This window comes from Eubalaena glacialis, chromosome 1, assembly GCF_028564815.1.
Source record: "Eubalaena glacialis isolate mEubGla1 chromosome 1, mEubGla1.1.hap2.+ XY, whole genome shotgun sequence".
In the NCBI taxonomy this organism is placed as follows: Eukaryota; Metazoa; Chordata; class Mammalia; order Artiodactyla; family Balaenidae; genus Eubalaena; species Eubalaena glacialis.
The window spans coordinates 26,220,303-26,245,951 of NC_083716.1; the positions used below are offsets into that span (position 1 = coordinate 26,220,303).

At 33.9% G+C, this 25,649-nt stretch overlaps 1 protein-coding gene across 2 annotated transcripts in view; it reads left to right on the forward strand.

The window, feature by feature from the left end:
* Positions 1 to 25,649, forward strand: part of NT5C2 (5'-nucleotidase, cytosolic II) — a 104,111-nt gene that overhangs the window by 47,732 nt on the left and 30,730 nt on the right. For both annotated transcript variants that reach the window (XM_061193736.1, XM_061193738.1), the window contains one exon: positions 12,574 to 12,647. In XM_061193736.1, coding sequence (XP_061049719.1) covers positions 12,574 to 12,647 — 74 coding nt within the window. The remainder of the gene's footprint in view (positions 1 to 12,573; positions 12,648 to 25,649) is intronic.

Consider the following 25,649-nt stretch of genomic DNA (forward strand, 5'->3'; position numbering starts at 1 on the left):
TTTGGTTTGAGGATACTGAAAGTCCTTATTCATGTATAATTTGAGAATTGGATTTTTAAAATGTATTTCTCAAGAGATATTTTGGTGAGATAATGCTTGACAGTCGAGTTGCTTTCCCTGTACCCCAACCCCCCAAGTTACAATAGTTCTTTGAGTGCTTACCAATGACAGACAACAACCCTACCAGATGTTATCTGTCTTCTATAGATGAAAAATCTCAGGCTTAGGTTAATTAACTTATTCAGCCAGAAAGCTGAATTCAAACCTAGTTGCTCCCGTGCTCGTTCTGTTTCCATTACACCATACTGTTTTTCTAAATACACTGAAAATAATTTTAGTTTGAATTTATAGTATTTAGTAGTGCTTTTAGTTACTTGGTGACTATTTAAACATTTTAGTAACTAATAGAAACCTTTATGGTAAGATATTTAGATACTATTTAAAGATAAAGTTTTTTAAAGTTAAAATTTAAATTCAACTAGTATTTCTTTAAGGTATATATATTTTATTTTTAAATTGAATCATCAATAGATGGATTTATTTGCCATATCAGTGTTCTTAGACTTTAGCACACTTGTTTATTTCTTCCCCTGTTGCATAATCCCTATGCATTATATTGGTCAGGAGGCAGGAATGTTGCAGATGTTTTTCTTTCGAACTTCAGCTTGCTCTAAGATTTGGAATTAACTTTTAGAATGTTCTGGGTATATCCCCCACATGCCAAAGATCTGTAAATTTCTTTTCACATGGGCTGAAATTTCCAGACGTTTGGGTAAAATATATGTGAACACAGATGTTTTCCTTAAAAGCAGTTAATGATCAGAAAAAAGACCACAGTGTGGAAATACTTTAGGTTCCTCCTGTAATATGATCGGCACATAAATACTTCCTTCTCTTGTAGTTCACATTGTTCATTTTCTAAGGGGAGGAAATAACTAAACTGATAATTAAAACATAGTATTATGTATTATGTTGGTTTTTTGTTTGTTTGTTTGTTTTTTTCTCCCAGAGTAAACTAAATGATTTGGACTGAGTAGGGCTGCTCCGTTCTGTGAAACTCACATTGTTTGCGTACTGTTGGCGGGCCTCATTAGGGGGTAAATTTGCTTTTTCTGTGTGTTTGCCAGTAACGATTCCTGTCTCTTACGGGAACTTACCATTTGGATTGTCTCCTTCCTAAACTGGCCAGTCTTACACAGTTCAGACCATTAGTTATTTTTCCTGCTCTCCAATTTTTTCCTATTATTCTTTGGTTTTCAAGTATTTAAAGCTGAGGATATTGGTCTCTGAGATATTGCCTGGTTAGGGTTCGGCATCATGCCCAAATTTGTTGGGCCTCTCAGGGCCTGAGTTCTCTGTGCTTTAACAAATGAGCTACAGTTCTCTAGAGATCAGTGAAGCTTGTTTGTTGATCCTGTATTCTCTTCCAGAGGAAGTAGATCTTTGAGAATGTCTAAGGAAGGGTAAGTGAGTTTATTATTCTTTTCTTCTCATTTTTCTCAGTGAAGAGATGTTCTAGTCATCTGAGTGAATTGGGAGATTAATAAGCAGTGCTACCAGTCTGAGAGTGGAGATGGGGGGTGAGAGATTGAAAGAAATTCAGCGGAAAGTTTACATTGTTAGTGTTTCACATGTAATCTGCTGCAAAGTTACTGTTGCTATTTTGAAAGACTGCACTGAGGATGGATGATCTTAATAGAAATTTAGTGAGATATAAGCACCCTGTTTACCCTGTGGTAAACTCATTTTGTTTTTCAGCAGAAAGTGTTTATGAAGATTGGAAGCAAGCAGTAGTATCTTACCAAAGAATTTTACATAGAAATGAGTGAAGTTTAAAAATTCAAATGCATTTTAAAATAATTTGTACCTTTAGAAAATGGTGTGAAAGATTGAAAAGCAGCCAGTGATTTTGTTTTCTTTCTGGGCAGTGTAGACAAAAAATAATTTCAAGTGGAATCCCCTATTCCTCTTTATTTTGCAATATAAAATAGTTCTGTTAGGTTTTTTTATTGTCTTTATATTATTTTCTCTTATGTTTCAGAGTCTGAATTATTATTGATATTCTTTTTGTGACCACTATAATAGGTGACATGTCAGTTAATAGCTGCCTACTGTTAATTATCTCATTTCTAGCCTTCTAGCATAACTAGACCTGGTTAATTTTAGAGAGACATTCCCTTTGATCACATAGGACATAGATTCCCTCAAAAACAAGTCTTTAAAAATACAGTGCAATTTAAATTTTTATTTTCTTGAAGCTCTTAATTTTTTTCTATTTTCTAATAGAAATTTTGAAATAGTTTCAGAGCCTCGTGTTTAGAATTTATTTTAATCTAATCATGTATTGATTATGAGCAGAATAAAATTGGCCCATTTTACTGCTATTTTAAAACCTCATTATTGGGTAAAGAGAACAGCAATGGGTATAAATAATTCTGTATTATTTTTAGACCTCTCATGACATCACTAGAATTTTAAGGTTTCTTTAAATGTGAAAATTATGAGAGGACTGCCTCTTCAGGTTTGTATGTTTTCTTTCCTTCCAGTACTGGCTACAAATTTGCAGTTTTTGTTAAACAATTTTTATGATAAATATTATCATGGATGCTGGTAATATTTGTCAGGCTTGTACAAGGGGTTGTTTATAAAGCTGGTTTATAGATTTAAGAAGAACTATATTTCTAGATGCAGTCAAAATTAGTACTACTTTCTCCCCTATGGTAAAGCATATGCTAGAATTGGTTAGTTAGAAAGGGCTCTGTATAAGTCAGAGGACACCATAAGGCCTGAGATATTCTTTTAGATTTATTTCTAGGGGCCCATGGGGCAGTTCTTGTACTGCCTGAATAGGTAATGAACCAAGTGCATTTGAAATGCATGGATCATATATATGAAATGAGTTAGCTTTTATTTTCCTTTGCTACCTTTAGAAATAAATGGATAAATCTTCTACTTTGGGATGAAAAGAATTCTTATATTCAGAATTTTGGTATGTGTGATATTTTGATATCTATAAAATATTTCCCTAATAGTAATGGGAAAGGATTGTTAGTAGAGTTAAATCATCAAAAATTATACTTGAGCCTTATGTAAACCTATGGTAATCAAGATAGTGTGGTATTAGTGTAAGGATAAATATATATAGATCATGAAACCTAATAGGGAATTTGTAGACCCACACATATATAGTCAATTGATTTTCAGTAATGAGGCTATGGTAATTCAATGGCAAAAGGTTAGTCTTTGTAACAGATGTGCTGAAACAACTAAACATTCATATAGAAAAAAATGAACCTCAACCTTTGCCTCAACCATATATAAAAAATAACACAAAAAGGATCATAGACCTAAATATAAAAGTTAAAAGTAAAGTGTAGGTGAAAATGTTTGTGAATTAGGTAAAGACTTCTCAGAAAAAATACATAAAAAAATAAAAACATGGAGACAAAATTGATCAATTGAGCTTCATCAAAATTTTTTTAAAACCGTCTGCTTTTTGAAAGACAATGTTAGGAAAATGAAAGGGCAAGCCATAGACTGGGAGAAAATATTCTCAATACATATGTATCTGATAGAGGACTTATTTTATCCAAAATATATGAAGAATTCTTATAACATGATAATGAGGCAAACAACCCAGTTTATAAATGGTTCTTCACACAAAAAGACATGGCCAATAAGCACTTGAAAAGATGCTCTACATTATTAGTCATTAGGGAAATACAAATTAAAACTACAGTGATATATCACTGCAGACCCACTAGAATGACTAAAATTAAAAACACTTGACAGTGGAGCAACTGGAATTCTCATGCATTTTGCATGAGAATGCAAAATAAAAAAACATTTTGGCAATGTCTTTTAAAGTTAAACATATACTTACTAATGAGCTAATGAGTCCACTTCTAGGTATTTACTCCAAGAGAAATGAAAGCGTATACCCACACAGATTTGTACATGAGTGTTCATAGCATCATTATTTACAATAGCCAAAAACTGGGAACAACTCAAAATATGCATTAACTGAATGGGTAAACAAACTGTGGTATATCCATGCAATGGAATACTACTCAGGAATAAAAGAACTAATTTTTTTTAAAAACAAATTTTATTTATTTATTTATTTATTTATTTATGGATGGCTGTGTTGGGTCTTTGCTGCTGCGCACGGGCTCTCTGCAGTTGGGGAGAGAGGGGGCCACTCTTCGCTGCAGTGCGTGGGCCTCTCATCGTAGTGGCTTCTCTTGTTGTGGAGCACGGGCTCCAGGCACGCGGGCCGCAGCAGTCATGGTTCACGGGCTTAACAGTTGTGACCCTTGGGCTCCAAAGCGCAGGCTCAGCAGCTGTGGCGCGCATGGGCCGAGCTGCTTCGCGGTTATGCGGGATCCCCCCGGACCAGGGCTCGAACCCGTGTCCCCTGCATTGGCAGGTGGACTCCCAACCACTGTGCCACCAGGGAAGTCAAAACTAATTTTTGATACATCTAACAACATGAATGAGCCTCAGAAGTATTGTGCTAAGAAAAATGACCAGACACAGACTACACTGTGTTTGATTCCATTTATCTGAAAGCTCTAGTGGCAGAAAGCATAGATCAGCGGTAGTCTGGGGCCGTGGGTTGGGGAGGGTATTGCAGAAGGACATGAGGGAATATTTTGGGTTGATTGGGGTAGTTGTTACATGAGTGTATACAATTGCCAAAACTCACCAAACTTTGCACTTAAAATGGGTGAATTTCACTTTAAGTAAATTATACCTCAAAGTATATACCTCAACTTGTTTATTTTAAATTTTGTAAATAAAACAGTTATTGTTTATGTATATTCAGGGAAATATATTTGGGAAGATACAGGTGCTCTAAGATGTGTAATGCAAGGAAAAATGCATTCTCCTTTCAGTGTCATGATTGAACTCTAGTCTTCTAAAGCTGTTAGAAAGCCTTTTATTACTAGAGCTATTGTCCTTTAGATGAGAGGCCAGAATCAGTTTTGGCATTTGCTTTTATTTTAAATTCTAGATTTTGACCTCTCTTTTCCATTATAGGTACAGTCAGTACACTTGTTAATTTGGCCTAATGATAACATGGATAAATATATTTTCTTCTCTAATCTTTCTTTATCCCACAGAATTCAACCTTAATATTTTGCTGCATTTTATAAATTATCTTATATACACTGGTTTTAATTTTAAAGAATTGGGGAGAAAAAGTAAAAAAGAGTTTAGGGGGAAATAGGAAAAAAAGGTTGGAAAAACCTGTATTTAATTCAACTGAGATTTTAGAACAGTAAATTTATTTTCAGAAGTACTGACATTGTTTCTGGTTTCTCCCTTAATTTATGTATTCTTCATTTGTTAGTCCTCTTTTTTATTCCCCACTATTCTGCTCTCATTACTGCAGTTTCTTCATTTGAGATTGAAGGTGAAGGGAATTTTAATGTCTGTTTCTTAAAGAGAATCTCCTTAAAGTATGCTTTGAAGTCTTTGGGGGAAAGATAGCATGATCACTACTCTTAGTCTTTTATCGCTTTTAAGATACACATTTTTTTTCACATTTAGACATCTCTGATCTTGGGCTACATCTAGCAATATACCACCTAGAATTAAGTTGAGTTCTTCTAGAAAGGATTTCATTTCTCTCAGTCACTTAGGGGCAATATTAACCACCCTAGTAGTGTAAATTCAGACCACAAACCTACCTGACTTAATTGTTCAAATTCTCAGGGGGAGGATTTTCCCTTTCCTTGGACTCACTGTCAAGGCTGAGATGTACAAATGTCCTTATATGCTTTTTCTTTGTTGCAGATTTATTTCTCCTTTTTCCTTGTATTATGGGTATTGCCCTTTGATAATCCTAGCTTTATGAGGCTGACTTTTCTTGGGCATCCCTCCCACCCACCCCCCTTGCCCTTTGCTAGTGACATATAATATGGGTGAGTTTTACAATTGATGGCATCTTAAATTTTAATCATCCTTAATTTTGTTCTGTGCATGCCTCCACATTCTCTTCTTTTCACTGGAACTTATTTATATTGAGTATTTGAGAAAAATCAATATTATAATTAATTCACATACTATTTTAGAAATGATAATATGCTTGTTCAGACTTTCAAAGTACAGGGTACTATTTTCATGGTATAATCTGATAAACAAAATGTATCCCCCCTGAGGATGATCCTCAGAGAAAATATTCAGACAAATTAGTAAGAAGTTATTGGCTGGAAATTTATGAAGACAAAAACTTATGCTTAAATGACTTTTGTTTCTATAATCTAGTCTAAAATTTCTTGTTGTGTCTGTATATCCATGGTATTTAAACTTTGAATTTTTAAGAATCCATTTCATAAATTAGAAAGTTTTTACCTTTTTTTTTTTTTAATCACTAACATTCTTTTACTGAAGAATGGAGACATAAAGGCAGAATGAGGTCTTGCCATTATGTTTTTTTAAAGAACAGCTTTATTGAGATATAGTTCACATACCATTCAGTTCACCCTTTAAAGAGTACAATTCAGTGGTTTTAGTATATTCACAAGAGTTGTGCAACCAACAGCGCTCTCTCATTTTAGAACATTTTTATTATCCCCCAAGGGAAACTCCCCATTCCCTCTCCCCCACAGCCTCTGGCAACCACTAATTGCTATTAAGGTTTTAGTTTAAATTTAATTTTTAGTTCTGTTAAATACTGTGTCCGGTCTTTACGAGGCCCTATGCTAGTTTTTGGGAAGGCAATAAATCCTGGCCTCAAAGTTTATAATCCAGTAAAGAATAAGAGAATTAAACACATACTTTATGTATATGATAAAATATAGAAATAAATGATTTTGCATATTCATACTGCTCACACGGATCACAACTTTATAGAATTTTAGTTGTTGGTGAAATCTCTTTCATTAACTAAAAAAGTAATCTGAGACCCAGAGGCATCACTGTTACATAGTTCTCTGGCATGGCCAGAATAGTTTCTTAAAGAAATCACTTGAAATTGCTGGGTCTTGAAAAATAAGACGGAGATAACTGAGAAGGTCATTTCAGGTATGGGGAACAGTATAAGCAAAACCTCAGGGCACTTTTAGGAAATAACAAGTAGTTCATTTTGATTATTAGAGCAAATGGTGCGTGATGTGGAGCAACATGAGATAAAACTGATTTTGGAAAGATCTCCATCTTTCCAAGGCTTTGAACTCCTTGAAGATATAAAAATTTGTAATATATTAGTCTGGTGGTAGGTAGTGAGGAATGTCTAAAGGTTATTAAGTAGGTGATTATAGAGCTGGGCATTAGGACAGTGCTTCTCATGTGTGTTAGAGGACCAGTTTTTTTTTTTAATTCTATTGTTTCAAATTGATACACTTATAATAAAAATGAATTACTAGAAAAATGAAAACATAAAATGTAAGTATACATTTTTTGTTACTGTGTTCAACAAATGAAATTTTTTTGTCGAATTGCTATAAAAGTTTCTAAATACTTGCAATTTCTTGAATTAGTAACAACACTTCACAAACCAGCATTAGTCTGTGGACCACACTTTGAGTAGCACTACTTCAAAGCGATTAATTTGGCATTAGTGTGCAGGCAGAGCAATTGAGAGATGATTGCTGGAGAGTTAATGAGGACCTGGACAAATTGTTAGCAGTTTAAGTTGAATGGAAGATCTGGATTAGAGACATTTGGAAATTTAAATGAAGGCAAGTGAGATGATATGGATTTGAGGGAGAGGAAAGAATCAAAAGATGTTAACTAGATTTTAGGCTTGAAGGGAAAATGAGAGTGCCATAGCAGAAATAGAAACTAGTTGGGGAGAAAAGATACTAAATTAGGTTTTCAACAAAACTTCGCATTATAGCATTTTTCTGTTAATTAACACACACACACCCACGCACCATTTGGTTGGTAATCTAAATTTGGCACTCTCCAAAAAGCATTGTAACTTTTTCTTTTCTTTGATTGTAACAAACTTTGAGTAATATAATTACACAAACCCATAACCAAAACATGCCTAGGAAGATTTTTTACTTGTATCCTTTTTCTCATTTATTGTTGCAGTAACTGTTATTGGGCCTTTGGCCAGGAACTTGTGACTCTTAGGCAGGGGGAGGAGCTAGGGATAAAGTTCACCGGTGCCAAAGAAATTCTATTCCAAATGGATTTGTGTGGAGCAACAGTGATATCCAATGACAAGTTAAATTAGACACAGAGGTGTTTTCTCCAACACCGTCTCAGAAGATACATGCTGTTGAGGGGGCCTGGTTCAGACTAAAACAGTCTTTTTCAAGTAAGGTTAAAGTCACACACAAAAAATTATACTAGGGTCTTGAAGAAGAATTTTGTTATGTGACTTCAAGAACTAGTTGACTCTGATAGTTTCACACTTTGCAGAACGGCAACCAGTGACAGATGAGGTAATACTGCTTTGAATTATGAGTTATATCTCAAAACCATTAAGAGCTTGCTATTTACAAAATTCCAAATTTAGTAAATTGCATGTTCATGTTCCTTAAGTGTAAGAATACTAGATCCCTGTTCTTAAAGCACGTTATATTAATAGTCCTATTTCTTTTTATTAATATCTATATTTATTTGGATAGCATTTCTTCAAGTTTTATGCCTTACTGCAGTGTTATATGATAGTAAAAACTGTTACATTTGTCTTTGTGTTGAAGTCTGTGCCTGGTTTTATAGTGTTTATGGGTCTGTCTCCTAAAGATTGTGTCTCTTGTTTTAATGCTCAAATCTATATCTTGCAAATGACTTAGTATGTAGGAATTTCTGGCTGATAATTGCATTTTAAGGTTGGATGCTTTTAGTTCAGTCATGCTTTCTAGGGTGGCAACTTTGTGCTTTATTTAAAGCAAGCTTCGGAAAGTTAGTTTCACAAATATATTCAGGCTCTTGAAGATAGAGGTGGAGTATGTTCCACTGGTTAATAATTTAGAAAAGTGACACAAGTTGACTGGCATTGACAAAGATACAGTCAAGGTCCTGGGACCAATAGAAATTTTTGGATTCCCCAAGCAGATATGATATTTTCGTTTTAAATGTGTGGTGGAACAGTGAGCCAGTCTTTTAATTGATATAGTACCTAACACTTTCTTTTATTATAATAGTAAAGAATAGTTATTAGTTTGAGGCCAAGAGATCAGTTTCTCTTTAAGACTATGTTCTGGAGACGTGGTATTTCTGGCTCAAGGCTGCCTCTCTGCTGAAGTCAGTGCATACTTTCAGCATTTGGATGTTTATTATCTTTGTAAATCATAGCATATATATTACTACAGTTCTCTATAATGCAGCTGTTCCATTTTGTCATCATAGCTTTGCTTATGCACTTTAGATATTCATGTACGAATTAGATTTAATTCCCTATTGCCCCCATCTCCCATGTTGTAGCATAAATTAGGGAAAGAAAAGGAGAGATGAGAATATATGTGAGGTTTTTCTTTTTGTTTCATAATAGGAGTAAATTAGACGGGGAGACAGGAGTGATTGTTTCTTTTTTAAATTCAGGAGTTGCTTCTGTGGGTGAGGGTACTTATTTTAAATGAAAATGAAAAGATGAAGGATATTTGGTTTCATAGAAAAATGTGTTATTTTCTAATTTTAGACATCTAGAAAGTCTTTGCTAGTTTTAGCTACTTCCTGAAGGACAGCTTCTAGGATATATGTCATAAAATGGTACTTGCTTTGTAATAAGCATTCAACAAATGTGTTGATTGAATAAAGTGACCAGTTAGTCAACAAGGAAAGAGTGTGATTTGATGGATATTTAGCAACGATTATTTTCACAGAAAAAACAGATTTTCTTATTCCTGATATATATCATTCCCAGAGTTTCTCTGGATAATACCTAAGGTACATTATGATCTCTATATCCTTAAAAAATATGAAAAGGAATACAGGCTTAACCTCTCTTCTGGACGAGAAAGAAACGGGTAAGCTATCTAGCTGGGTCTGTTGATAGTTTCTTTCTACCTTTATCAGTGATTGAGTGATACTAGCAAAGTATCTTTTTTTTTCTGTGATTTTAGCTGTGCCTAAAACCAGCTTGCATCATTCTTCTATCAGAATCAAAGCTGTTTCTTTTATTATGTGGCTCCACATATATCTCTCCTGGATAGAAAAATCTTCCCAGTCTGTTCCTGTCTGAATTCCCATAGAATATTTTAGGCATGTCAGCTGTTTGGGCTCTGATCAAGGATTTGATCCAGTTGGCCCCCTAGCCTGAATTGAGTGTGTTTGAAAAGCCTGAGCTTCAGTGTGTTTCCAGAGTTAAAACCATTACTCGGTGTCTTTTCCCTCTCTTGTGCCTTCATAAGGATTTATATAACTGGAAAAAGGTGATAATAAAGTAGATGCTCCAATCAGTAGAAATAGAGTGAAGTTTGATGAAGTGGTAGAAGGGTCATGGTGATATAGTTGGAGTTTGGGTTTGTTTTTGTTTTTTTTAAAGATTTGGGTAGGTGTCATTTATCCTCTAGTTCCCTGTATCTTTCAGCTATTCCCTACTCTTCCCCTCCCATCCATTATTAACCTAATCAAAGTAAATGTTGATTTTACAGAATACCAGGTTTTCTTAGGGAAAGAAAGTGTAGATGTTTTATATAACATCTCTCTCAGGAACTAAGAGTTTTATAAAGCTAATCTAGTGTGCATAGTGCACTATGAGGTAAGAAATGATTTTCATATTTTTTAGAAGATAACATTTCTGAATTCAAGGACCTATTGATTTTTAAGTCCCCTATTAAAATATTTTTAAGCAAATATTTGATTATTTGTCTGCATTTAAAATTGGTGCATATCAGGGAACTCTGCTCAGTGTTATGTGGCAGCCTGGATGGGAGGGGAGTTTGGAGGAGAATGGATACATGCATATATATGGCTGAGTCCCTTTGCTGTGCATCTGAAACTATCACAACATCGTCAATTGCCTATACTCGAATATAAAATAAAAAGTTAAAAAAATAATAAAATTGGTGCATACATTCTGAGATGAGAGGAAAACTTTCTATTAAAGTTTAAAACAGTAATATTTGAGTTGGTGAAGAGTTTTTTTAAAAAGTCATTATCTAGATTAGTGGTTTCCAAACGCTTGAGTATTTCACAGTTAAAATATGGAGCATTCATCCCTGTGTGTGCTTATTTATAAATTATCTACACTACTATTCTTACTTGTATGTAGTAGAAAACATACACAAATTAGACATTTTAAAATGATGAGATAAATTTGAGTAGAAGCTGTAATATTTTCTTCTGTATCCCAGTGGAGTCTTCTGTATCCCCAGGTGCAGTCACTCCTCTTTGGAGACTACTGACCTATATTGTTAATGCGGGAAGCCCAGCCCAGGTATCTTTATTTCTACCAAGTTTCCTGGGTGATTTGTAGCATTCTCATTTCTCATAGCTACTTATGAAATGAAGGCAAAGAAGAGGTTTGGTAATAAGAGGATAAACCATTCAGTAATTTTGGCCACCATACTTTGGGATCAGATGGAGGGGGTATCCTTATTTTCAGAGGTGATTAAAACTTACCGCAAGCACCATCATGGTGATGATCCACCATACTATTATATGTTTAGTTTTCTCTGTGTCTTCATAGCGATCTTTCTGAAATTTGAATCTGATTATTTCATTTCATCAAAATCTGATAATTTGTTCTTGCCTGCAGGATAAAGTCCAAACTCTCTAATGTGACATACAAAGTCTTCATTAATTTGACCCTTGCTATCCTTTTTTACCTTCATAACCTTTGTTGCCTCTTTCCCTTCTCCTCTGGAAAACTTCCGTTTGCAAAAACAAACAAAAATAAAACCAAAGAAAACCCAGCTCCAGCCTCAGTAAATGTTTTTTGATTCATTACAAACCCTGTCTTTCCTTTGTCATTCTGTCTGGAATGCCCTTCTTGCTTTGTCCTACTGGAAAACTTCTACTAATTGTTAAAATCAGCTCAGATATCTCGTCTGGTCTCTAAACAACTTGTTTTCTCTCCTGCATGTTATTTTATAGCATTTATTGAATTGCTATAATTATTTGCTTATAAGTCTCTCTCCTGCTATGCTGAATTCCTCAAGGATAGAGATTGTAAGTTAAAATATAAGTTCCATGAGGGCAGGTATTCTTTTGTTCTCTGTCATATCACAGTATCTGGCATATAATAGGCATTCAGTAAGTATTTGTCACATGAATCTGTTTATATTTGTGTCTTTAGTGTCTGGTATATGGTAGGCTTTAAATGAACCTCTGTTTATGAAATAAATTATAAATGAATGAGTGAATGAATTATAAAATCTCAGAAATAAGCTTATTTTATGGGGTCTGACTTAGAAAAGGAGAGCTGATTCTCTGAAAACTTGAGTACATGGCATCATTAAAATCAAGACACAATAAGGAAATTTATGTACTTTTGTATAATATCTGATGTCACTTATGGTATAAGGAGGACTTGAATAATTTATATTATGACTCTTAATATTGGTATTTAAATGAATTCTAGAAAGAGAGCCCAATAATTCCATTGAACTTAATTTTTTTTGTTGTTTCAGTGTTAACTGAGATATCATTTTTTACTCCTTTCTTTAGGGTGTTTGTGAACCGAAGTTTAGCCATGGAAAAAATAAAGTGTTTTGGTTTTGATATGGATTATACACTTGCTGGTAAGTAGCACTTTCTGATTGCTTAAGAACTACTACTTTGGATATAACACAGTAGGCCATTCAATAAACACTTGTTGACGTAGTCATATATTTAGCTGCCAGTCATATATTTAGCTCAATCTCTTTCATTGAGATTTGTGAATATTGAAATTACCAGATGTCCTTGAGATCTAGATTGTAGAGATAGGTAGAACAAGTGCTAAATTATTTTAGAGACCCTGGTAAGAAATGATATGATGAAATTATACATTAATGTGTATATTTGGGCACTTTTGGCTTTTACTCTATTAAGCTGTTCTTCAAGGATGGAATTTTGTATCTCTCTACCACTGGTAAATGTTTATCAGTTAAAATTTTTAATATTTTCTTAAGACAAATGAAAAATGTGTTGATTTTCTATTGAAGTGATTGCACATATACTATGTAAAGACTTTTTAAAAACTAAAGCTATTACTTTGTTCATTATCAAATAGACCTTAAACACCAGCATTCTGCTGTTTTTCCCTTCATATCTCTGAGATATATTTGAAATACTCAATGTATTAGCCAATAGTTGCAACATCTGTTCAGAACTTATGAAGTTTTTATTAAAATATTTGCAGTCTGACAAAAATGTCATTTAATTTAAGAAGGAGTAGGGATGAACAAGGATCAACTGTATAGCACAGGGAACTATATTCTATATTCAATATCTTGTAGTAACCTATAATGGAAAAGAATCTGAAAAAGAATACATATATATATATAGATATATAACTGAATCACTTTGCTGTACACCTGAAACTAACACAACATTGTAAATCAACTAACTGTACTTCAGTTAAAAAAAAAACTAAAAAGAAAAGTAGGGATGAAGAACTGAGTTGAGCACATGTGCATATATGTATGTACACGCACATGTAGACAACTGTGACACTCAGAAAAGAATCTTTCAGAAATTTTCTCTAAAAAATACTGTCTTTAAGTACACAAAAACATTAAGATGTATTAATTTACTTATGTTCAGAAACTTTATATAACATTATTAGAAGGTTTATATCATCTCAAATTAGACAAATCTCAATTTGATGTTCAATTTAGGCTACAAATATAAGTGAATAATATAAATGTACAAAAATGAACACATGTAGTTTATAGGTACTTGCCACATATATGTGGGTATGATATTTTACCAAACAAGTTCTATATTGAAAATATACACTGACTTGATTTGAATTTCTCTTTCTTCCCTCTATATTCTTTGTTATTTATTTGGTATTCTATTGCCTTAAAGCTGTTTTTGCAGCAGTTAGATTCTTTTATATTTTCCTAATTGGACACAGACACTTTTAGGTATACTTGTCAGAAAGCAGTTCGAAGCGCTATACTTTCTCAATGTAGATCTTCCTGTCCAAATTGGGAGAAAATCTTGCATTCTCTCTCCTTTCTAGAATTCTACTCTCCAGGGAAAAGAATGGCAAGGTAGTTTGGCAGCTGAAAGGGATATTAACTAAAGCAGAAGTAGAAGTTAATGGGGCTGAAACGTGACAGACTTTTTTTTTTGGTTATTAAGACAGTCTCACTGTATTGAAGTAGTTCAATTCAATAAGTATTTATTGGAAACCTGTAACGTGCCTGGCACATTTTGTTACTGAACATTGAGATAAATGTATATTCCCATAGAATAATTTAAAAAAGAATTCTCTTGTTTAACAAAAAAGTCACTGAATCTTAGTTTCTAAACTTTAAAGCTACCTTATGGTTTCTTCTTTTTATATGCTTTTTTTTTTGTAATCCCACTTTATATTTTAATGCTTACTCTTAGTCTAGACACTAATATACTTTGCTTATACGTAACAATAATTATTAACATTTATTAAGTGCTTATTATATGCCAAGCCCTGTTCTAAGTGTTTTACATAGGTTATTTCATTTAGTACGTAGATTATCTCATTCACATCACTTATTTAATATTTACAAAATCCTATGAGGCAGATACTACTATTATTGTCTTCATTTTACAGCAGATGCTGATTTTTTAAGGACTTTGTCTAAAAACATTTAGCTGTGATATAGCTGAACTACGATTCAAACTTAAGCATCGTGTTTATATATGTATATGATATATATGTATATAATAAATTTAAATTATTATTTTGAATATTGACAGTTTATAGTGAGGTATAATTTCAAAGTAATAAGCACCCCCCCAAACAAACCGAGACTTAAGCACTCAAAAGGGCAAAGCTCTTTAAAGTAGCCCCCTTGAGAGACTATATATTCTTCCAACAGTTCTATGTTGGATGAAAAACATTGGTACTACCCTGTGGTATTGCCTTCACTTCATAAAGCATGTAGGAAAACAAGTTTATTGACTTCATACCTGTCACCTGTTTTCCAGAATGGTATTCATTAAATTTGTCTGTCAATAACTTTTGGTAATTTTAACAAACAAACTGCACCCTTGAAGTGCTAAGGACTTTTCATCAGAAAAATATGCCATGAAGTAGAGAGACAAGACTAAAAGAAGTGTTTTTTGAAAGCTTCGATAAATATCCCTGAAATAAGTGTAATAGCCTCACAGGGTGAATTCATGGAAAGGGCCTGTATTCTTTCTGAAGACTTTTCTGAGACATTGCCTTTTCTGTGCAATCCTGACACCTTGCTATATCATTCCCCAGAGCAATTTGTATGTCACTTGCAGCTTTTGTTCATTTGCATGCCTCCCCTTTGGCCTGTGAATTCCTCAAGGGTAAGGGCTTTCTTTTTCACATTTATATCCTTTGTGTTGCCTAAAGCCTGACATATAGTAGTTGCCCGGTAAATATTTATTGAATGAACAATTTGGGTGCATAAGTTTTAATATATCAGTTTAAGAATCAACCATAGTATTTTAGTTTACCCAGTATAAAATATACACTAATAATTCAAGTTAAATACTTTCAAATATGAACTTATTTTTAAAATTTTAATAAACTGTATTGAGGAATAAGTTACATACAATAAAATACATGCATTTTAAGTATATAGATTGAGTTTGATAAAATGTATACACCTGTGTAACCACTGCCACAATCAAGATATAGAATTTTTCCATCACTCGAGAAAGTTCCCTCACTGCCTTTTTGAAGTTACTTCTCTCTCCGGCCCCACTCTTTGCCTCAGAGCTTTTTGTCACTACAGATTAATTTTACCTTTCCAGAATTTCATGTAAATGGAATCATATTCTAATGTACTCTTGTTTCTGGCTTCTTTTGCTTAGCATAATTTTTTTCGTGATTTATTCATGTGTGTCTGTCAGTAGGCAGTTCATTCTTTTTTTACCCCTAACTTTTTAAACTTTTTATTTTCAAATATTTTTAGACCTATGGAAGAGCTGCAAAAATAAGAGTTTGCCTTTAGTCTCTCCTAATGGTAACATCTTACTTGATCATGGTTGACTGTAGTACAATTATAAAAACTAAGAAATTAACATTAGTACAGTACTGTTAATTGAACTATAGACTTTATTCAGTTTTTACACTAAAGTCCTTTATTCCAATCCAAGATCCAAACCAGAATCTCACATTGCATTTAGTTGTCATATATCCTTTGTCTCTTCTGTGACACTTCCTATGTCTTTCATTGCTTTGACACTTTAAAGAGTACTGGTTAGGTATTTTTGTAGCATATTTCACAATTCGGGTTTGTCTGATGTTTCTTCATGAATAGATTGAAGTATTATGCATATTTGGGAAGAATACCACAGAAGTGATGTGCCCTTCTTAGAGCATGATACCAGGGGTACATAATGTTGATAGGTCTTACTACTAGGGATGTTAACCAGTCAAAATTATGAAATTCTCCTTTCTCTTTAAACTTTACTTTTTTTTTTGGAGGGGAGGCCAAGTAGTAGTCCTTTGTTTTTGTACTGCAATTTGTTTATCCTTTTATCTGTTGATGAGCATTTGGGTTGTTTCCAGTTTGGGGCTATTGTGAGTAAAACTGTTAAGAACATTGGTGGTGTACAAGTCTTTTTGTGGATATATATTTTTATTTTTTTCCTGGGAAAATACTTAGGAGTGTAATTGCCAGATTATGTTTACCTTGTAGGGAACTGACAAATGGTTTTTCAAAGTAGTGATACCGTTTTAAATTTCTACTCGGCAAACATGCGATTTCTAGTTGCTTCACTCCTTGTTTACACTTGACATTGTCAGTCCTTTGAATTTAGCCATTATAGTGAATATGTAGTGTTATTTCACTGTGATTTTACTTCGTATTTCTCTGTTAACTAGTGATGTTGAAAATCTTCATGTACTTATTGGCTATTTGTATTTCTTTTGTGAAGTGCCTATTCAAATGTGCATGGTTTAATTGGGTTGTTTGTCTTTTTATTTTCAAGCTATAGAAGTTCTTTATATATTCTGAATACTGGTCCTTTGTCAGATATATACCTTCTGAATATATTGACCAATATGTGTTGGTATGTCTATTGACATTCTATTCCATTGGTCTAAGTGAATATCACATGGTCTTGATTGATTATTGTGGGTTTTATAGTTAGTCTTGAAGTCAGGTAGTGTTAAGTCCTCTAACTTTATTCTTTTCTCGAATTGTTTTGATATTCTAGGTCCTTCACATTACTGTATAAATTTTAGAATAAGCTTATCACTTTTTCAAAACAGCCCAGTGGGATCTTGATTAGGATTGTCTTGATCCCTTGTTCCCTTTGTGGAAAATTGACATCTTAACTACATAGAATCTTCCAGTCCATGAACATTAATACATCATTCCATTTACCTAATCTTCTTTCTTATCTTTTAGCAATTTTTTTGTGATAATTGGTGTAAAGGTCTTATACATATTTTGTCAAATTCATTTGTTAAGTCATATTTTTATGTAGTTGTAAATGGTGTTTTAAACTTCATTTTCTATTTTTTTGTCATTTTCATTTGGAAATGCAGCTTATTTTTGTGTCCTATGACTTGCTTAATTTGCTTATTATTCAATAGTTCTGGGAGCTCTTTTGTAGATTCCTTACAATTATCTACATATATGATCATATGGTCTGCAAATAATTTACTTTTTCCTTTCCAATCTATATATAGCTTATTAAAAAAAAATTTGGCCCCATTGCACTGACTAAAACCATAATACCATGTTGAATAGAGGTATTGAGAATTGACCTCCTTGGGTGTTCTTGATCTTAAGGAGAGAATGTTTAGTTTTTCACTATTAAGTATGATGTTGGTTGCAGGTTTTTTGTAGATGATTTTTGTTAGGTTGAGGAAGTTCCCTTTTATTCTTAGTTTTCCGAGAGTTTTTTTTTTTTTTTTAACATGAATGGGTGCTAAATTTCATCAAATATTTTTCTGCCTGAATTGAGATGATCATATGGTTTTTCTTTTTTAGTCTGTTAAAAGGGTGAATGGCATTGATTGATTTCTGAATGTTAAACCAATTTTGCATTCCTGGAATAAATCCTTCTTGGTCATGTACCTTTTATTTTTTTTTTATTGGCAAATTTGATTTGCCAATATTTTGTTGAGGATTTTTGCATTCTGTTCATGAGGGGTATTAGTTGATAAGTTTTCTTGTAATGTCTGTCTAATTTTGGTTTTAGGGTAATGCTGACTTCATATACTGAGTTGGAAACCATTTCGCTTTCCCTTTTTCTTTTCTTTTCTTTTTTTTTTTTGTTTGTTTGTATTTTGGCAGTGCCTCGCAGCTTGTGGGATTTTAGTTCCCCAACCAGGGATCGAACCTGGGCCCTCCTCAGTAAGAGCACAGAGTCCTAACCACTGGACTGCCAGGGAATTCCCCCATTTCATTTTCTTATTTTTGGAAAGCTTGGGTAGGATTGGTATTATTTTTTCCTTAAATATTTGATAGGAGTGAAACCATGTAGGCCTGGAGTTATCTTTTTGTGGGAAGGTTTCAAATTATACATTCAACTTTTTTTTTTTTTGGGGGGGGGGCAGAAGGAAAGAAGCTTTTTTTTTTTTTTTTTAATTAATTTATTTATTTTTGGCTGTGTTGGGTCTTCGTTTCTGTGCGAGGGCTTTCTCTAGTTGTGGCAAGCAGGGGCTACTCTTCATCGCGGTGCGTGGGCCTCTCACTATCGCGGCCTCTCTTGTTGCAGAGCACAGGCTCCAGACACGCAGGCTCAGTAGTTGTGGCTCATGGGCCTAGTTGCTCTGTGGCATGTGGGATCTTCCCAGACCAGGGCTCGAACCCGTGTCCCCTGCATTAGCAGGCAGATTCTCAACCACTGCGCCACCAGGGAAGCCCTACATTCAACTTTTAAACATAGATATAGGGCAAGTCAGTTTCTATTTCTTCTTGGATTAATTTTGATAATTTGTGCCATTTCATCTAAGTTTAAAATTTATTGGCATCAAATTATTCATAATTTTTTTTATTATTCTTTTGATGTCTGTAGGATCTGTAGTAATGTTCCTGTTTTCATTCCTGATACTGGTAATTTGTGCCTTTTTTTTTTTTTTTTTTTTTTCCTTCAGCAATCTAGCCAGAGGTTTATCTATGTTATCAGTCCTCCCCCAAAGAACCACCTTTTGGTTTCAGTGAGTGCATGAGAATGAGGAAGATTTAAATTTAAAGGTGATTTTAAATTTTATTTATTTATTTATTTATTTATGGCTGTGTTGGGTCTTCGTTTCTGTGCGAGGGCTTTCTCTAGTTGCGGCAAGCGGGGGCCACTCTTCATCGCGGTGCGCGGGCCTCTCACTATCGCGGCCTCTCTTGTTGCGGAGCACAGGCTCCAGATGCGCAGGCTCAGTAATTGTGGCTCACGGGCCCAGTTGCTGCGCGGCATGTGGGATCCTCCCAGACCAGGGCTCGAACCCGTGTCCCCTGCATTAGTAGGCGGATTCTCAACCACTGTGCCACCATGGAAGCCCCAAGGTGATTTTAAAGTAATTATTTATAACTCTGAGGTTACAACCTGCTTTTATGATAATTGTTAACTATAAAAACGGTAGTTAAAAAAAAAGGTAGTTACTTATAAAATTAATAAAGTATTATCCAGATATTCCAGACATCATTATCTTTATTTGGTTTATATTTTTTATTAGGACCTAGGCATTAACCATTTTTATTTCTGATGATAATTTTTAAGTTTGATTGTTTTGCTTCTGTATTCTAACTCTTAGCACCATTAACATTTTTTATGTTGTTGGCCTACTTTCTTGCTTCAGGTGTTACTGGAAAATGCTGATTCTTTGTGCAGAATGAAATGTGGCACAATGCACTTTCTTTCAATTTTTTTCCCCCTGTATATTTTGACTTCAGAGTTCGTGGGATTAGGGAATTGGTTGTTTTAGCCTTTTTTTCAGTATAATTTCAGTGTATATTAAGTGCTTAATAAATAGTAGCAGTTACAATAAATAGCTACCCTCTTGTATACTATTCCTAACTAGAGAAGACATTCAATAACCATTTGCTTTTTTTTATTGGGGGAAGGAACAAGCCAATAAATGTTCATTTTATATGAAATGAAATTATTAGATATGCTCTAAAATTGCTATTAGCATAATCTATGAATTGGCTATTCTGGCAAACAATATTTTGAGTGATACAGAGTTATCATTTACAGCATAGATGGATTACTAGTTTTCAGAGTTAGAATGTAGTGAAATTGATAGTAAGGCTAGGATTGATGCTTCTGAAGTGTCTGGATAGGACATCACATCTCAAATGGCAGTCATGTTTTGGAATGGTACATTCAGTGAGAGAGGGTGGTTACCGGCTCAGGGCCTACCTTATCACGCTGTAAACTTTGCCTAAATTTCTTCTCAGAAAACAGTTACATAGGTTTTCTCAACGTTTCTTTTCCCCTGTTTACAAATGTTTGAAATATACATGTCTTTTTCATAGAAAGTGTTGGGAATGGGGTCTAATTGTGGAGACTTAAGCTATTTTCATAAGGATACAGTTCTGTTTTTGGTCTAGAAAATGGCCACAGGAGACCTTCTTTGGGAGGAGGGGTGTCATGGTTTGGGTTAGCTCTGATTTTTCACCTTTGATTCATATTGATAGGTAAGAAAATTGGCTTTGAATAATCCTCATGTTCTTCATGTCAAATGTTGGGGTTGATAGATTTAGTGATGAATAATCATTTAAAACTTTGATTTGTCATTAATAAATAAGGAAGAGGATAATTGAGGCAAGAATACATACATGGACTCTAAGAATGTTAAGCTGTATGTATATAATTATTCCAAACTTGTAATTTTCCAAAAGTAAATTATATGGACCTTTGGTAGAATGAAGTTAAGTTGTGGCGTTTTTTGTTTGTTTGTTTGTTTAGTTTATTAAAAGAGAAATTGATGGCCTTACTTATATTAATTTTTAAAAATTTTATGATTTTGCTTACAGTTTGGTACATTTATTCCCCTGAATGAAGTGAATCACAGTGTTCAGTATCAAATCCATTCTGATGGGAACCTCATTATCTTCATCTGATCTGAATGTCAGCCTCATAGCACAAACAGTTTTTTAGAGAAGATCCCTTTATCATCCATCAGCTATCCCTATAATTAAAGCAAGCTATACATTTTTGTTTTTATTAGTTTATTTGCAGGATATCTATGTAAGATTGACATTTTTATATAAGATAAAAATTAAAACTCCCAAACAAAAAACTTTTGGACCTAAATCAGTTTTAATCCTGAAATCTGCCTAGAGAATTAATGCCAGTATTCATATTTATTTAGCTCCATCTCTGTAATACTGTAGATTAACACTTTATTTCTCTAATGGGATTATGTACATTAATTATGGTTTAACCAGTTTTTCTACTAAGTACAGATGAGTTTATATATGAAAGTCAATGTTTAGAGTCTAGGTCATACTTAGTCTTGTATATTAGCTTTGCCACTGACTAATGGTGGACTATGTTTTAAATAAAAAGTACCTATTAGGCCTATTTATAATTCCTCTCTCACCCCAATTACTTTATCAACATTCTTTCCACATGATGTATATTAGAAACTGGTCCTTTGCATTTTTGGCTTCCTCTGCAGATAAGTGTTTTTCTTTTCCCTTGGCTTCTCTTCCCCTTAATTAGACCTGTTGAGTGCTCTGGTTTCCTATTTTATTAAGTTGCCCTAGTGTAGGTCCTTTCTAGACCTCAGAATTTGTTTGTGGTCTTTTTCTGAGAGTGATCTTTAGCCTTTTTGTGCTTAAGTGGGACAGACAGATGGATCAGACTTGTAAGTGCATTCTCCAGGACAAATCAAGCCAAAAAAGGTCTTGATAGTCGACCTAAGATTAGGTCTTTGGACTTGTCAGAGAGCAAGAAAGTTGTTTTTAACCCAGTTACTCCCTCTCCACAGAATGAAGGGACCAATCTATACTATTTGTGAATTTTGTTTCTTTGATTTTGTTTGCATAGAGGACTCCTAAAAATGTTATGTTGCTGAATTTGTTGTTACTAAGAGTGGACAGAAGAGTGAAAATAGAAAACAAAAGGAGGATTGGAGTTTTTAAGGTTTAGTGCTTGTTCATTTTTCAAGTGGCATATAGGCATAAAAAGACCTGTGGTTTCCATTACTCTTACTATTCTGTTACTTAGTTTTATAATATTATACCCAGAAATTTATTGCTGAGGTTTCAAATGAGAAAATCTTTTGTGATTAAATGAGTGACATAATGTACTTACATCACCTCCTCACAGTTACAGATCATCACTTTCTGACAGACTGCTAATCTACAAAATGTGGTTTCTTTAACAAGCAAAATGCTAGTCAGTAGCTGTTAAGTGAGAGTAATCTGGGTATAAAAAAGTGATTAAAAAAAAAAAAGCCAGAATAACCCTCTTTCTGTTTTGAGGGATAAGTCCCATAACACTCTGAGTTTAGGCCCAGTCTTGTTTTTCATCTTTACCTTAGAGGCTATGTGGTTGGAGAAGAAGAAGAAACCTCAGAGTGTGATAGACTTGGGTTTGGATCCCAGCTCTACCTTGTACTAGCTCTTGGCCACCAGCATGTTACTTAGCCTCCCTGAGTCTCAGTTCCTTCATTTAATCCAAAAAGAAGGAAAGAGTGAGTATAGGGATAAACTATTGGTATAAAGTTTGAATGGAATAATGTATATAAAATGATAAATGCAATGAAAGTAGTTTTCTAGCTCCGACTGGTGATACCAAAATATTAATATACTGAACTTGAGCGTAAGGGAAACTCTAAGGAGAAAAGTGTCAATATTAAACTCATTTGTACTCCTATATCTTGTGGGAAAACCTGGAGTGCTAAACAGATGGTAGTGGAATATTTAATCATTCTTTTGAATTTTCTTCTTAAGTATTGCAAATGATCACAAACTTAACAGAAAGTTAAAGTTCTTTTCTGAGTAAATTTTTAATGACGGGGTATTTGGCATCAGATTATGTTTCCGTAGAAATAAAGCAGTGTTTTCAGTGAAGGGTTATTTCTTAGCAGGGTCATGCTGAAGGAATAGATTTCTGAGAAAGGATCCTTACTTAAATTAAAAAATTTTACTTTATGACAAAGATATCACTGATATGCTTCTAATAAATGCAAGGGGAGTTATTTGCTTTTTTGAAACAATAAGACTCTTTTAAGTGGAAAGAACTAGTTGACCTTTGCAGGTGCATGAAAGACTTAAACATGCAGTAAGTTCCATGGAATTAACATCAAAATTATATATGTAGAATTGTTAAGTTTTTGGAAGGTTTTACCCCAAGGGAGAGTAGTACAACATTTTTGGGTGGGGGGAAGATTTGTTAATATTTACTTAATGCCCTTCACAAATACAGAGTGACTCTTGGTTTAGGATTATGAAAATGTATTACTATTTCTAACTTGGTTCATTTAGGAAATCATCTTGATTTTTCTTTTTTCAATTAAGACGTCTGGTGGTTTTTTTGTTTGTTTGTTTTGTTTGTTTGTTTGTTTCCCCTCTTGGGCTCAAAGATCCCAAAGAGACACATTCCAATGTTTTACCAACTTCAACACCTTCAGGTTCTGAGCCATTTAAGTCCAGTAATAAGTTCCTTATTTCTGTTACCATTTCAGAAATAGTGGATGCCATGGGCAGTGTCTAGTCTCCCCCATCTTTTCTGAAAAATTGTCAGGAGGAAGAGAATAAACATTTATTAAGCATGTATTATTATGAGCTAGAAAATGTACTTTATGTACAGCGTACCTTTTAATCCTCATATCAACCCTCTGAAGTAGGGATTACTAGCTCCATTTTACAAATAAGGCCACCAAGTCAACAGGTAAAATGACCTGTATGTAGCTTGTACATTGGCTTAAGACTCATAGCTAAAATTTAAACCCAGGGCAGTTTCCATTTCTCATGCTGCTCCCAGCTATCAGAGGTATAGAAATTATTTACTTACCTCTAGATGATAACTTAATAAGAGAAAAAAACTCTTAAGCATAAAAGATCATCCTTCGTTTTGTTCCCAAAATAGGAATTCTCCCTAGGGCGAAATCCATCTTGCTCTTGTATCTATTTAAATGTAATCCTCATTCTTAGACTGCAGATATAGTAGTTGCCGCTTACCTACAGTTTCACTTTCCATGGTTTCATTTACCCACAGTCATCTGTGGTCAGAAAATTTTTTTTTTAATGGAATATTCCAGAAATAAGCAATTCATAAGTTTTAAATTGCATGCTGTTCTGAGTAGCACGACGGAATCTCGCACCTTCCTGCTCCATCCCACCCAGGATGTGAATCATCCCTTTGTCCCGTGTATCCTCCCTGTTAGTCATCTAATAGCCCTCTCAGTTATTAGATCAACTGTCATGATATCACAGTGCTTGTGTTCAAGTGACCTTTATTTTTTTTTTTAATAATGGCCCCAAAGAGCAAGAGTAGTGATGCTGGCAATTCATATTTGCTGAAGAGAAGCCTTTAAGTGCTTCCTTTGAGTGAAAAAGTGAAAGTTCTCAACTTCATAAGGAAAGAAAACAATCATGCTGAGGTTACTAAGATCTACAGTAAGAATGAATATTTGCGAAATTGTGAAGAAGGAAATAGAAACTCGTGCTAGTTCTGCTGTCACCTCAAACTACAAAAGTTTGGCCACCGTTTGTGTGATGAGTGCTTAGTTAAGATGGAAAAGGCATTAAATATGTACAATAAGATATTTTGAGAGAGAGAGTGTGCATAACTTTTATTACAGTATATTGTTATAATTATTCTATTTTATTATTAGTTATTATTGTTCATCTCTTACTGTGCCTAATTTATAAATTAAGCTTTATCAGAGATATGTATGTATAGGAAAAAACATAGTATATGTAAGGTTTGGTACTGTCTACAGTTTCAGGCATCCACCGGGGCTCTTGGAACGAATTCACCAAAGATAAAGGGGGACTACTATAGTTTTACGTAGTTTTTCTTTCTTTAATTTTTAGAAGCAATCTTAAAGGAATGAAGCCTTAAGAGTACTGTATAAATACTGTATTATATTTTTAGAATTATAAAATTATGCTTATTTTCAATTAAAAAATCTTGGGAGGGATTGAAAATATATTTTAGACTCCTTTTGAATTTTTCTGTCCTCCTCTCCTTTCTAGGCCATGTCATTAGCCGCTGGGGACGAAATTTAATTATGCCAAAGCTAAACACTTCTCATTAACAAGCCTAAAGTGGGGAGAGAAGATAGAATAAAGCTATTAGGAGTATCAAGGAAGAAATTAAGAGAAACTAGTCCTTGGTTTTGGTAAATCTGCTACTAGCAGAAGCATCTCAGGACTTTTGATCTCTCACCCTATCCTCTCAGGCATAGTAGATGCACTCTGATCTTGTTTTATTGTTAACTGGAATTGACTCAATTCACTTGACATTTAAATGAACATTCTTTTGCATGGTGTATTTACTTGGACTAAAGTCCAGAGCACTCAGATCATGTTTCTGTCAGCAATTGTATATTCCTACCAAACTTATTGGCATTAGAGGCATTTAAAGGGGTGAGGAAAAACAATTAAAGTAACAAGTATTATATAGTATTGGTGTACTGTCACTGAAGACATCTCAAACAAGGT